This window comes from Lampris incognitus, chromosome 7 (genome assembly GCF_029633865.1).
Source record: "Lampris incognitus isolate fLamInc1 chromosome 7, fLamInc1.hap2, whole genome shotgun sequence".
Lineage (NCBI taxonomy): Eukaryota > Metazoa > Chordata > Actinopteri > Lampriformes > Lampridae > Lampris > Lampris incognitus.
In genome coordinates this window covers 67,553,205-67,567,794 of record NC_079217.1, presented here as the reverse complement: position 1 = coordinate 67,567,794, position 14,590 = coordinate 67,553,205, and the positions used below count along the sequence as shown (strand labels likewise).

At 45.4% G+C, this 14,590-nt stretch overlaps 1 protein-coding gene across 1 annotated transcript in view; it reads left to right on the top strand.

Moving 5' to 3' along the window:
• The window catches only part of ano7 (anoctamin 7), an 82,027-nt gene that overhangs the window by 10,753 nt on the left and 56,684 nt on the right, over nt 1-14,590 (top strand). The window contains exon 4 of the mRNA XM_056282938.1: nt 940-1,076. Coding sequence (XP_056138913.1) covers nt 940-1,076 — 137 coding nt within the window. The remainder of the gene's footprint in view (nt 1-939; nt 1,077-14,590) is intronic.

Below are 14,590 nucleotides of genomic sequence, written 5' to 3'. Positions count from 1 at the left end.
CTCATGCTACCCTCTCACTTTTCCTCTGCTTTCATCTCTGCCTCCGCATGGTTTATATTCTTACTCCTCTATCCACCTGGCTCATGTCAGCACCGCCTTCTCTTTGGTAGATGCTTTCATAAGTACTCACAAACTTGATAAACTTTGTGGAGATGTATTTCTTTCACATGGACGAAGAAGACCTGGTTATTCCAGTGGTTGTAGCACATGTTGCTGATGGCGATGTTCTTCACTGTCTGACAGGAGTTTGAACTTAACTTTCACATGTTAACTTTACCCTAATACCCAAACTGTTATTCGCCACCAAACCTCGTTTGCCCTCTGGTTTTCATCCTCATGTTGTATATTTTACATGTCTGCTGGGATTCTCTCCACAGTGATGTTCTTCATGATGTGTCTGTACCAGTTCATTTTCTTCAGTGTTTGTGGTCATTGCTGAACTGTGTTGACGTCCTTGTGTTTTTGTTTGTTTGTGTGAAAGCATGTCTTTCTTTCAGAGCAATCTGTTTCTGCACTGCCGTGACACACATCGCTGACCTTCCTCTCCTGCAAAACCACACTGGCCTTTCTCTCTCTGTCATCCTTCATCATCCTGTCTCCATCACAGCCATGTTTGTGGTGTTGCTGGTGGTTCATGGTGCATCATGGTTTGGTTCAGGGTATATCATGGTGCATCATGGTTTGGTTCAGGGTATATCATGGTGCATCATGGTTTGGTTCAGGGTATATCATGGTGCATCATGGTTTGGTTCAGGGTATATCATGGTGCATCATGGTTTGGTTCATGGTATATCACGGTGCATCATGGTTTGTTCATGGTATATCATGGTGCATCATGGTGTATCACTGTGAAGGACCAGAAGAGTACAGTGTACACACAAGATTGTGTCTAGTACATGTAGTTGTGTTGGGTTTAACTGGTGACCCACTGTGTCCCAGGTTGTCGCCACGGCTGATTCCAACTGGTCTCAGCGGCTTCTGGAAAAGCTGTCCATCCCAAATCCAATGGCTCATGAGGTCCCCAACCCACCGCCTGACCACTACACCTGCCAGTTCAGAGCCGACAAGCTGGACAGGTACAGCTACTTCATCCACCTCATGGGTGGTCTGCCTTCCCCGCTTTTTATCACTTTCTTCAGTTCAGAGGTGGACACCCCGGCCTCAGAAAGTGCAAGTTCTACCTGGCTGAAGAGTTGTGCTACTGAAATTCAGCTGGTGTAGTGCATGGGTGGAATAAATACATGGCAGGACTTTTACTTTCTGAAGCCGGGGTGTCCACCTCAGCTAAATTTATCCTGAAATTATGATCTACATTCTTAAATCAGTGTGTTGAAGCCCCACAACATTAACTCATTCACCCAGATCTCTGATTAATTTCTGATTGCTTTCAGACAAAATGCAAACAAAGAGCAGATGTTTTGCAACCCTGTAAACACAAAAGTTATACAACTGACACAAAAATCAATGAAGTAAGTAAGAATCAGAACCAGAATCAGAATCATGTTTACTGGCCATGTAGGTTTGCACACTGACTCTGGTCTCGTGGTTCTCTCAGTGTACTGAACATAGAATAACAACACTACAACACAACTCTCTCAGTGTACTGAACACAGAATAACAACACTACAACACAACTCTCTCAGTGTACTGAACATAGAATAACAACGCTACAACACAACTCTCTCAGTGTACTTAACATAGAATAACAACACTACAACACAACTCTCTCAGTGTACTTAACACAGAATAACAACACTACAACACAACTCTCTCAGTGTACTGAACATAGAATAACAACACTACAACACAACTCTCTCAGTGTACTTAACACAGAATAACAACACTACAACACAACTCTCTCAGTGTACTGAACATAGAATAACAACACTACAACACAACTCTCAGTGTACTTAACATAGATTAACAACACTACAACACAACAGTCTTCACATATACACACAAGGACTGACTCATATAGGGTAAATAAGAGGTGTGATGGTGCCATGGCTCATCTAAATGCATCATAGTTTTCAGGTGTGTTGTGTAATGCTGACATGCATGTACACATATGATTCCTGTGCACATCCGTCATGGGGACCAGTCAAATCAGCAGTCAGCACCATGACCCTGTCATGTGGACAACACGTTGAGTCCACAGACAGGTAGTAGTGTGAGTAGTAATAGAAGCAGTAATAGGTGTAGTACAGACGTGCTTTTGCAGTTGATTTTAAGTAAAATGGGAGGTATTGATAGATGAGTGACGATAAAAGATTCACTAGTTTTCAGACTCCATGACCATGTCAGAAAGGAGTTTTTAGACTACACGACCGTGTCAGAAAAGAGTTTTCAGACTACACGACCATGTCAGAAAAGAGTTTTCAGACCACACAATCATGTCAGAAAAGAGTTTTCAGACTACATGTCCACGTCAGAACAGAGTTTTCAGACAACAAAACCATGTCAGAAAAGAGTTCTCAAACTACACATCCATGTCAGAAAAGAGTTTCCAGACTACACGACTGTGTCAGAAAATAGTTTCCAGACTAGACGACCATGTCAGAAAAGAGTTTTCAGGTCCGCGGTGGTGTAGCGGTCTAAGCGTCGGCTCTGTGTCGATGCAGTTGCCCACTGGGGACTGGGGTTCGCGCCCCGGTCTCGTCAGATCCGACTATGGCCGGACTCGACGAAGCAGCGATCATTGGCAACGCTGTCTTCGGGAGGGGGGCGGAGTCGGCTTGTGTTCGTCACGTGAATGCGTCTCTGTGTGTGTCGGAAAAACAGTGGTTCGGCTTGGAGTCGCCTTGTCACGAAAGTGGCGAGGCGGTCTCCTTCGAGACTGCCGGCCGGAGAGATGCAGTTGGCGAACGCATACAGTGCGAGGGTGGGTGTTTGAATTAAAATAGGGATCGATTGGCCACTAAATTGGGAGAAAAAAGGGAAAAATCAGAAATAAATTTATAAAAGAAAAAAAGAAAAGAGTTTTCAGACTACACGACCATGTCAGAAAAGAGTTGTCAGACTACACGACCATGTCAGAAAAGAGTTTTCAGACTACATGTCCATGTCAGAACAGTTTTCAGACTACAAAACCATGTCAGAAAAGAGTTGTCAGACTACACGACCGTGTCAGAAAAGAGTTGTGAGACTACACGACCGTGTCAGAAAAGAGTTGTCAGACTACACGACCGTGTCAGAAAAGAGTTGTGAGACTACAAGACCGTGTCAGAAAAGAGTTGTCAGACTACACGACCATGTCAGAAAAGAGTTGTCAGACTACACGACCATGTCAGAAAATAGTTGTCAGACTACACGACCATGTCAGAAAAGAGTTGTCAGACTACACGACCGTGTCAGAAAAGAGTTGTCAGACTACACGACCGTGTCAGAAAAGAGTTGTCAGACTACCCGACCGTGTCAGAAAAGAGTTGTCAAACTACACGACCGTGTCAGAAAAGAGTTGTCAGACTACACGACCGTGTCAGAAAAGAGTTGTCAGACTACACGACCATGTCAGAAAAGAGTTTTCAGACCACACAACCATGTCAGAAAAGAGTTTACAGACTACACGACCATGTCAGAAAAGAGTTTTCAGACTACATGTCCATGTCAGAACAGAGTTTTCAGACTACAAAACCATGTCAGAAAAGAGTTGTCAGACTACACGACCGTGTCAGAAAAGAGTTGTGAGACTACACGACTGTGTCAGAAAAGAGTTGTCAGACTACACGACCGTGTCAGAAAAGAGTTGTCAGACTACACGACCGTGTCAGAAAAGAGTCGTCAGACCACACAACCATGTCAGAAAAGAGTTGTCAGACTACACGACCATGTCAGAAAAGAGTTGTCAGACTACACGACCATGTCAGAAAAGATTTGTCAGACTACACGACCGTGTCAGAAAAGAGTTTTCAGACTACACGACCGTGTCAGAAAAGAGTTTTCAGACGACACGACCGTGTCAGAAAAGAGTTGTGAGACTACACGACCGTGTCAGAAAAGAGTTTTCACACTACACGACCACGTCACAAAAGAGTTTTCAGGCTACACAACTATGTCAGAAAAGAGTTTTCAGAGTACACGACCGTGTCAGGAAATGGCACCATTACTTCATGTCCGTTTTCCCTGTGTAAATAGCAGGGGACAGAACCCGCCACCAGACCTCTGGGTAAACAGGGTGCATTTGACATGCCGTGTCCAGCAAATGAAATTGTCGGCGTGTGTTTACTCAGAGATGTCAGGTCGGCGTGTTTGTAATGTGGGTGGTGCTCTCGATAGTCTTTAACATCCCATGTTCCTGTTTGCCATCCTGTCTGAGAGCTAGCTGTCAGACAACTTAGCATCCATGTTGTGCAAACAATGTGCAGTCTGGATGCACTACATGAGCCCAGTAACAAAGGACAACTGAGATGTTTACGTGCATGAAAAACAATCCTAGAATTAGGTTCAAGTCCAGGGACGTTCATCGTGTCATGTTTACGTTGATGTGGAGTCAGCAGAGAGAACCAGATAACGGCAGTACGGTGACTCTTTAAAGGTGCAGTAAGGCTTCAGTCTCTTTATCGTCCTTTCTAAGATCATAACCGTGATGCTTTGAATAATACTTCCTGTTAAGACGCCCATAACAGGATGTAGTATGTGTCATAGTATTACAGTTAATATGGTAATGTGCACGACAGTGACGGAAACTGTGAGATGTGGCTGTACATGAAAGTAGTTTTACGACAGTAGACTATGAATGAAAGTCGTGTTGCTGAATAAATAGACACCTAACCCGCTCCGTCCATGATTTATACACTCTCTCAGTGTACCGAACACAGAATAACAACACAACTCTCTCAGTGTACTGAACACAGAATAACAACACAACTCTCTCAGTGTACTTAACATAGAATAACAACACTGCAACACAACAATCTTCACATATATACATAAGTATTGACTTATACAGGTGATGCTGAAAAATCAATTAGCAGCTTACTGACATACATGTCTGAGGCAGATGGACATGACAGTGTACCAGTATACGTACAATGTACAGTACAGTATATACAACATGTACAGTACAGTATGTACCACATGTACTGTACATGATATACAACATGTACAGTACAGTATATACAACATGTGCAGTATAGTATGTACAACATGTACAGTACAGTATATACAACATGTACAGTATAGTATATACAACATGTGCAGTATAGTCTGTACAACATGTACAGTATAGTATATACAACATGTACAGTACAGTAAAACATATGCAGTACAGTATATAAAACGTGTAGTACAGTAGATACAACATGTGCAGTATAGTATATACAACATGTACAGTACAGTATATACAACATGTGCAGTACAGTACAGTATGTACAACATGTGCGGTACAGTACAGTATGTACAACATGTGCAGTACAGTACAGTATGTACAACATGTGCAGTACAGTACAGTACATACAACATGTGCAGTACAGTACAGTATATACTACAACATGGGTGGGTTCGTTGACAGTGTCAAGTGTTCATTTGAATGACAGCCTGCTGATAGAAAGTGTTTCTATATCTGGTTGTTTTGGGGTGCATTGCTCTCTAGCGCCTACCAGAGGGGAGGAGTTGGAACAGGCGGTGACCAGGGTGTGATGGGTCTGCAGTGAAGTTGTCTGCCTGTTTCCTGAGTCTGGAGGTGTAGAAGTCCTGAATGGAGGGCAGGTTGGCACCAATGATTTTCTCTGCAGACTTTTTTTTTATATATATTTTTTATTGGTGAAAGACAAGCAAACAACAAACCATACTGGGAATACAGGTCACCATTTTTCATATTTCCTTTTTCCACCCCACCCAACCCCTGCGTCTCAACAAAAGCACACAATACAAAGAAAAGAAAAGAAAAGACATATATATATACGTATATATGTGTGTGTATAAAAGGGGAAGACATTGATAACCACTGTCTCCCCCCTAATAGCTAACATCACAAACAACCACAACAACAGCAATAATAATAATAATAATAATAAATGAGTGAATTAAATAAGCAAAGACAAAGTACAAAATACTTGTACATACATAAAACATACATAATCAAAAAAAAAAGTATGCACAATTGGTAATACACCAAATCAACCTGACAATCTGCCCCCAAATGCCGCCTGCAACCCCCCCCCCTTACCGCGAGGCCACAGTCCAAGGTGTATGCACGCACACATTGTTATATTTGCAGGCATGCCCACCAACATAAACGCATGCCCAATGCACCTACTGTATATACTACATTATATGTATGTGCATGCAGACGCATATCTCAGAACAGTACACCGTTGTCTAACCCAAACCACACATCCACTGCTCCAGTCCAGTGGGATAGAGTGCATCGTTTCAAGGTGAGAGATAAGAGGCTGCCAGTGTTTGTAACATTTTCCAACTGAGCCCTGGACAGCAAATTTGATCTTTTCCAATTTCAGAAATGACATTAAGTCCCGTAGCCAGGACATGTTTGAGGGGGGTGAGCGATTTTTCCATAGGAGGAGAATACGGCGACGGGCAATTAAAGAGGCAAAGGAGATTACATTCATTTGTTTAGCAGTCATTTTAACTCCCTCCTCAGGGACACCAGAGATAGCCATTTGAGGCGATGGGTCCAGATTCAATTCCAAAATCTCCGATATAAGGTTAAAGAAGGACCTCCAGTATTCTGTCAAACTCGGGCATGACCAGAACATATGAGTCAAGTCTGCTGGTGCTTGATTGCGCCTGTCACAAACATCAGAGAGGTTTGGGTAAATTTTTGATAATTTTGCTTTGCTAAAATGGATCCTATGAAGGACTTTGAATGGAATGAGACAAAGCCTCGCACAAGAGGAGGATGAGTGTATTGCACGTACTGCAGTGTCCCACCAATCATCGGACAGAGTGATACCTAGTTCAGTCTCCCAGCTTGTCTTGATCTTATGCAGAGCAGGGGGAGTCGTTGCTGATAAAAGATTGTATATAAAAGAAATATGGCCTTTTGACAAGTCAGTAACTGCAAGAAGATGGTCAATGCCCGAGGCCGGCGGAGCCTGTGGAAATGCTGGGGTGCTGGATTTGGCAAAGTTGCGAATTTGAAAATACCTAAACTGATCAGAATGTTCAAGTTTGAAAGTGGAACGTAATTGTGCAAAGCTAGCAAATAGGCCATCAACATAAAGATCACCCAGGCAGGATAGGCCTTGTCTGCGCCAGACGGCAAATCTCGAATCAATCTTGGCTGGTTGAAAGAGTTGATTGTTGCAGACAGGTGTAGCTAGGGGCAGAGAAGTCCAGCTGAGCTGTTGCCTAATTTGTTGCCAGATTTTCAAAGTGGTAATTACTATGGGGTTAGAGGAGTGCTGTTTAGGCTTAAATGGAAGACTGCTACACACCAATGCTTTTAGGGCTGAGGAATGACAAGAGTTAGCTTCTAACTGAATCCAATTATAATCAGTGTCTGAGATCCAGAGTGCAATTTTATGCATGTTAGCGGCCCAGTAACATAATTGAAAATTTGGTAGACCAAGTCCCCCCTGTAACCTCCCTCTCTGCAGAAAAAATTTACGAATTTGTGGGATTCCCCCCCCCCCATATAAAGTTTGATTTTATTGAATCCAATTGATGAAAGAAATGTTTTGGTAAAAAAATTGGTGGGCATTGAAATAAGTATACGTATCTGGGGAGCGCGTTCATTTTAATGGATTGGACTCTACCTGCTAGGGAGAGGGGTAGGATGTTCCATCTCTGCAGATCAGTTTTCACCTTTGCTGTTAGAGCCGTAAGATTTCCCTCACATAGAGAGTGGATGGAAGTTGTAATATTTATTCCAAAATATTTAAGCCTGGTGCTCGATAATCTGAAGGGAATATCAGACTGGGATATTTCCTGGGCCAATTCATTAATAGGAAAACATTCACTTTTCTGTATATTTAGTTTGTACCCAGAGAAGTTACTTAAGGATTGGAGAGTGGCTAAAATATGCGGAATGGAACTTATTGGATCAGAAATGTAAAGGAATAGGTCATCTGCATAGGAGGATACTTTGTGCTCTGCACCACCTCTTTTGATACCTGGAAACAACTTATCCCTCTTAAGAGCAATTGATGGAGGTTCAATAACAATGGCAAAAAGGAGGGGGGGAAATCGGGCATCCTAACGTGTCCCGCGTGAGAGGGGAAAGAATTTTAATCACTGATTGTTGGTACATACGCAGGCCTGTGGGGAAGCATACAGTAAGCGTATCTAGGATGTGAATTTCTCTCCGAACCCAAATTGCTTTAATGTGAACAACAGATGGCTCCACTCAACTCGATCAAAAGCTTTTTCTGCATCGAGAGATATAACCACCTCAGGATTAGACAGAGGGGCTGGGGATTGAATGATGTTAAGATGTCTCCGTATGTTTGCGAAGAAGTGACGATTTTTAATAAATCCTCTTTGGTTAATTGAAATTATAGAGGGCAAAATAGTCTCGATTCTAGCTGCAAGGACTTTAGCAAGTAACTTTTCGTCAACATTAAGAAGCGAAATACGTCGATAAGAAAAGCATAAATTGGGATCTTTGTCCTTTTTAAGGATCAGTGAAATAGAGGCTTGGGTAAGTGTTGGTGGTAGTGTGCCTTTTTGGAGAGAGTCCTCTAACATCTCCAAAAGCAGAGGTGCCAACTGATTGGAAAACTTAAAAAATTCAGCAGGATAGCCGTCCAGTCCCGGGGATTCCCACTTTGCATTGACTTGATAGCATCCATTATTTCATTTATTTTTAGAGGTGTCTCCAGGTTTTTGTGTTGTTCCGGCGTTAATTTAGTAACATTGAGCCCATTAAAGAAATTTAACATGTCAGTATCATCAGGTGAGTCAGATTTGTATAGATCAGAATAATAGGCTCTGAAATTCTCATTATTTTCAGAGGGGTTAGATGTCAGTGAACCTGAGTTATTGGTTATTTGAAAAATGTGCTGTAAGGCCATCCTCCCCTTCAACTGATGTGCGAGAAGGCGCCCTGCCTTATCCCCATGTTCGTACAATGTCCCCCGAGCTTTAAGCAGCATCTTCTCTGCATCCTTTGTGGACAAAACATTGGATTCAGTTTGGAGAGCAAGTCTCTCCTTGAACAGTTCAGGAGATGGTGAAATGGAACATCGGCGGTCTAGATCAGCTATTGCCTCTGTAAGCTCACGTTGTCATCTCTTTCGTACCCTATTATGGTGAGCGGTATATGAAATTATCTCACCCCTAAGGAATGCCTTAAGGGTTTCCCATAGTAAAGATGAACTGGTATCATCAGTTTTGTTAGTCACCACAAAGAGGTCAATAGACTGGGTGATAAGATTACAAAATTTAGCATCAGACAGAAACGTGGAATCCAATTCCCAGAGGTGACTCTCTCTATGATGGTTTTCAAGGCTCAAGTCCAGTATCACAGGGGAGTGGTCAGAATTAACTATAGAGGAGTATTCAACTGAGGTTACTGCGGGAAGAAGTGTCTTATCTATAAAAAAAAAATCTATACGGGAGTAAGAACTATGGACATGTGAATGAAAAGAATAGTGCCTATTAGTTGGATGAGAGAATCTCCATGGGTCGACACAGCCGCACTGATCCATAAAGGTGACCAGCGCTTGCAACATCTTGGACGGTGTAGCTGTTCTCGAGCTAGATCTGTCTAGACTGGGATCCATCACACAATTAAGGTCTCCTCCAAATATTAGCTTGTGAGTGTGTAAATCGGGAAGCGACGATATAAGTTTCTTCATAAAATCTACATCATCCCAATTTGGGGCGTACACAAGAGACAAGAACAACCGGAGTTTGATAAAGGGAGCCAGTTACTATAATATATCGCCTGTTAGACTCACAGATGATGTTAGAGGGAATAAAATTTACTTTTTATTAATCAAGATGGCTGCGCCTCTCGTTTTAAGGTTGAATGTAGAGTGAAAAATATGGCCTATCCAGGGTCTGCTGAGGCGTTGGTGGTCTATTGTATGCAAGTGGGTTTCTTGTAAGCATGTGATGTCTGTGTTTAAATGTTCCAGGTGAGGAAATACTCTAGCACGCTTCACAGGTCCATTCAGGCCCCCTACGTCCCACGAGATAGTTTTGATGGAGCCTCTCACTCTCACCGAACTGCTGGGGTTATTCGTCATAACAATCTCTGAAGGTCAAATGATAACGGGATACGGTGACTTGGTTCAGTTGGAAAGTCGTCAGGCATACGTGCAAACCCAGAAAGGTACTGCAGCAAGAAGAGTGACAGCCATGTGCCAATCCGAATGCAAAAACAGGTAATGGGCCATAAATACAAACAAAAAACAAGCAAAACCAAAATATAATACCAGTCCGCCCCCCCCCCCGTACCTATGCTCATCTTATCCTCCCACCTATGGTGAGTTGCAGGTAAAACTATGTATTAACCTCCGGAATAACTAAATGGAAGCACTATCCTTCTTGTTCCTCTGTCCTTAACACAGAGAGCACTGCCGAGCTTGCGTGTGTAGGTACTGGCAACACACACCAACAGGTGTGGAAGTCAAACGGGAGCAGAGCAGAGTAGCACAAGAATGCCAGAGAAAAACAACCTCGTATATGGACGCATATGTGTGCACGTCCACATCTACATACCCATACATGCATATGCACATGCAACTATACACACACACACACACACACACACACGCTTAATCGCACACGCAAACACACGCAAACACACACACACCAGTGTCGGCGCTACGGGGGGGCATTGGCCGGGCCTCGCCCCCCCAAATGAAAGTTGTGCCCCCCCGCCAATTACCCAGTGATGACGTGAAAATTAGTACTTAAACGTCATGTAAAAATTAAAATTAATTAATGCACTTAGCACATTTAAATACATAAACAATAATAATAATCAGTGAAATCAAGTGATTAAACGTCGTGCTTGTGGAGGAGCGGGGTTGGCGGGACACCGGAGCGGAACGTCAGTGTGGGATTTCGTCCATTCCGGTGGTCATTGCGTGTGACACACAGGAAGAGGATGCAAAACGTGGCAAGTCGACCGAGCTGGCTAGCTAGCTAGCTAGCTGTAAAATCATGGGGGATGTAAGAAAAGGCTTCTCGTGGTCCAACAACAAGTCTACACCACCAGCAGCCGCCCCCGTCGTCACAGGTCTGCGCCGGTTCTGACGGCTGCTTAGTTTGAAGACGCTGCTTTAAATGCGTAACTTAGTTGTGGAGCGTTACACTTGCTCAGCAATGGCGCACCACCTTACACACCACTTGCTTCTTCGATTGCAGGGTCTTTGGCCTTGGCCATTTAGCAGCCTACTGTGACGCAGTGCAGCGAGCGTGTCGGTGTGTGGTTGTAGTGGCCATTTAGCAGCCTACTGTGACGCAGTGCAGCGAGCGTATCGGTGTGTTGTAGTAGCATTTAGCAGCCTACTGTGACGCAGTGCAGCGAGCGTATCTGTGTTGTAGTAGCATTTAGCAGCCTACTGTGACGCAGTGCAGCGAGCGTATCGGTGTGTGGTTGCAGTGGCATTTAGCAGCCTACTGTGACGCAGTGCAGCGAGCGTATCGGTGTGTGGTTGCAGTGGCATTTAGCAGCCTACTGTGACGCAGTGCAGCGAGCGTATCAGTGTGTTGTAGTAGCATTTAGCAGCCTACTGTGACGCAGTGCAGCGAGCGTATCGGTGTGTTGTTGCAGTGGCATTTAGCAGTCTACTGTGACGCAGTGCAGCGAGCGTATCAGTGTGTTGTAGTAGCATTTAGCAGCCTACTGTGACGCAGTGCAGCGAGCGTATCGGTGTGTGGTTGCAGTGGCATTTAGCAGCCTACTGTGACGCAGTGCAGCGAGCGTATCGGTGTGTTGTTGTAGTGGCATTTAGCAGCCTACTGTGACGCAGTGCAGCGAGCGTATCGGTGTGTGGTTGCAGTGGCCATTTAGCAGCCTACTGTGACGCAGTAGCATTTAGCAGCCTACTGTGACGCAGTGCAGCGAGCGTATCGGTGTGTGGTTGCAGTGGCATTTAGCAGCCTACTGTGACGCAGTGCAGCGAGCGTGTCGGTGTGTTGTTGTAGTGGCATTTAGCAGCCTACTGTGACGCAGTGCAGCGAGCGTATCGGTGTGTTGTTGTAGTGGCATTTAGCAGCCTACTGTGACGCAGTGCAGCGAGCGTATCAGTGTGTTGTAGTAGCATTTAGCAGCCTACTGTGACGCAGTGCAGCGAGCGTATCAGTGTGTTGTAGTAGCATTTAGCAGCCTACTGTGACGCAGTGCAGCGAGCGTATCGGTGTGTGGTTGCAGTGGCATTTAGCAGCCTACTGTGACGCAGTGCAGCGAGCGTATCGGTGTGTTGTTGTAGTGGCATTTAGCAGCCTACTGTGACGCAGTGCAGCGAGCGTATCGGTGTGTGGTTGCAGTGGCCATTTAGCAGCCTACTGTGACGCAGTGCAGCGAGCGTATCAGTGTGTTGTAGTAGCATTTAGCAGCCTACTGTGACGCAGTGCAGCGAGCGTATCGGTGTGTGGTTGCAGTGGCATTTAGCAGCCTACTGTGACGCAGTGCAGCGAGCGTGTCGGTGTGTTGTTGTAGTGGCATTTAGCAGCCTACTGTGACGCAGTGCAGCGAGCGTATCGGTGTGTTGTTGTAGTGGCATTTAGCAGCCTACTGTGACGCAGTGCAGCGAGCGTATCAGTGTGTTGTAGTAGCATTTAGCAGCCTACTGTGACGCAGTGCAGCGAGCGTATCGGTGTGTGGTTGTAGTGGCATTTAGCAGCCTACTGTGACGCAGTGCAGCGAGCGTATCGGTGTGTTGTTGTAGTGGCATTTAGCAGCCTACTGTGACGCAGTGCAGCGAGCGTATCGGTGTGTGGTTGCAGTGGCATTTAGCAGCCTACTGTGACGCAGTGCAGCGAGCGTATCGGTGTGTGGTTGCAGTGGCCATTTAGCAGCCTACTGTGACGCAGTGCAGCGAGCGTATCAGTGTGTTGTAGTAGCATTTAGCAGCCTACTGTGACGCAGTGCAGCGAGCGTATCGGTGTGTGGTTATGGTGGCATTTAGCAGCCTACTGTGACGCAGTGCAGCGAGCGTATCGGTGTGTTGTTGTAGTGGCATTTAGCAGCCTACTGTGACGCAGTGCAGCGAGCGTATCGGTGTGTGGTTGCAGTGGCCATTTAGCAGCCTACTGTGACGCAGTGCAGCGAGCGTATCAGTGTGTTGTAGTAGCATTTAGCAGCCTACTGTGACGCAGTGCAGCGAGCGTATCGGTGTGTTGTTGTAGTGGCATTTAGCAGCCTACTGTGGCGCAGTGCAGCGAGCGTATCGGTGTGTGGTTGTAGTAGCATTTAGCAGCCTACTGTGACGCAGTGCAGCGAGCGTATCAGTGTGTTGTAGTAGCATTTAGCAGCCTACTGTGACGCAGTGCAGCGAGCGTATCGGTGTGTTGTTGCAGTGGCATTTAGCAGCCTACTGTGACGCAGTGCAGCGAGCGTATCGGTGTGTGGTTATGGTGGCATTTAGCAGGCTACTGTGACGCAGTGCAGCGAGCGTATCGGTGTGTTGTTGTAGTGGCATTTAGCAGCCTACTGTGACGCAGTGCAGCGAGCGTATCGGTGTGTGGTTGTAGTGGCCATTTAGCAGCCTACTGTGACGCAGTGCAGCGAGCGTATCAGTGTGGTTGTAGTAGCATTTAGCAGGCTACTGTGACGCAGTGCAGCGAGCGTATCGGTGTGTTGTTGTAGTGGCATTTAGCAGCCTACTGTGACGCAGTGCAGCGAGCGTATCGGTGTGTGGTTGTAGTGGCATTTAGCAGCCTACTGTGACGCAGTGCAGCGAGCGTATCGGTGTGTTGTTGCAGTGGCATTTAGCAGCCTACTGTGGCGCAGTGCAGCGAGCGTATCGGTGTGTGGTTGCTGTACAGGGCTGCTTGCTGCCAGTAAGCTCACGCCATCTGCTGGAGCGTCTGCGTGCGCGAATGGAAAGCAACGGGGAAAAGAGCAGAGCACAAGTAAGGATTCCAAGCGCACATTCGAAGGTTAATTTAGCAAATAATTAATAAAAAGAAGCACAATCGAAGAATATTCAAATATAGAATGTAAATTTGACAGCCTAATGCTCATGCCCCCCCCCCGTGAAAACCGTAGGCTCGGCCGTCAGATTTGTTCTGGTGCCGACACTGCTACACACAAACCCCTCACCATTACCTCGCAGGGTCAAAGCCGTTTAGGAAGCAGGTTCTGGTTTTGAGACGACTGCGGTTTGAAAAAAGAAAAGCCCGAAGTACACTTCTGTGTCCAGTGGGTGGCGTAGTTGTCCGAAGAGACTCCGTGTTTCGTGGACTTGGTTTGAGGAAGCCGATATCATGGCAATCGCGGCAGTGGTGGAAAAAGTCCAGTTGTAGTGTCCGGAAGTAATGGTTAGTCCACATGTCCATATTCCAATGACAGAGGTCCACAGTCCACAATCAAACGCTAGTGTTATAACGAGGAACTTCTGTCGGGTTGGAATAATCACGTTTCAAGAAAGGGCCGAGGTGCCCAGTAGCCACTCAGCCGCCCACCGTGACACCTGGGGGGAGTATTTCACTGTGTATATAACGGGTGCCT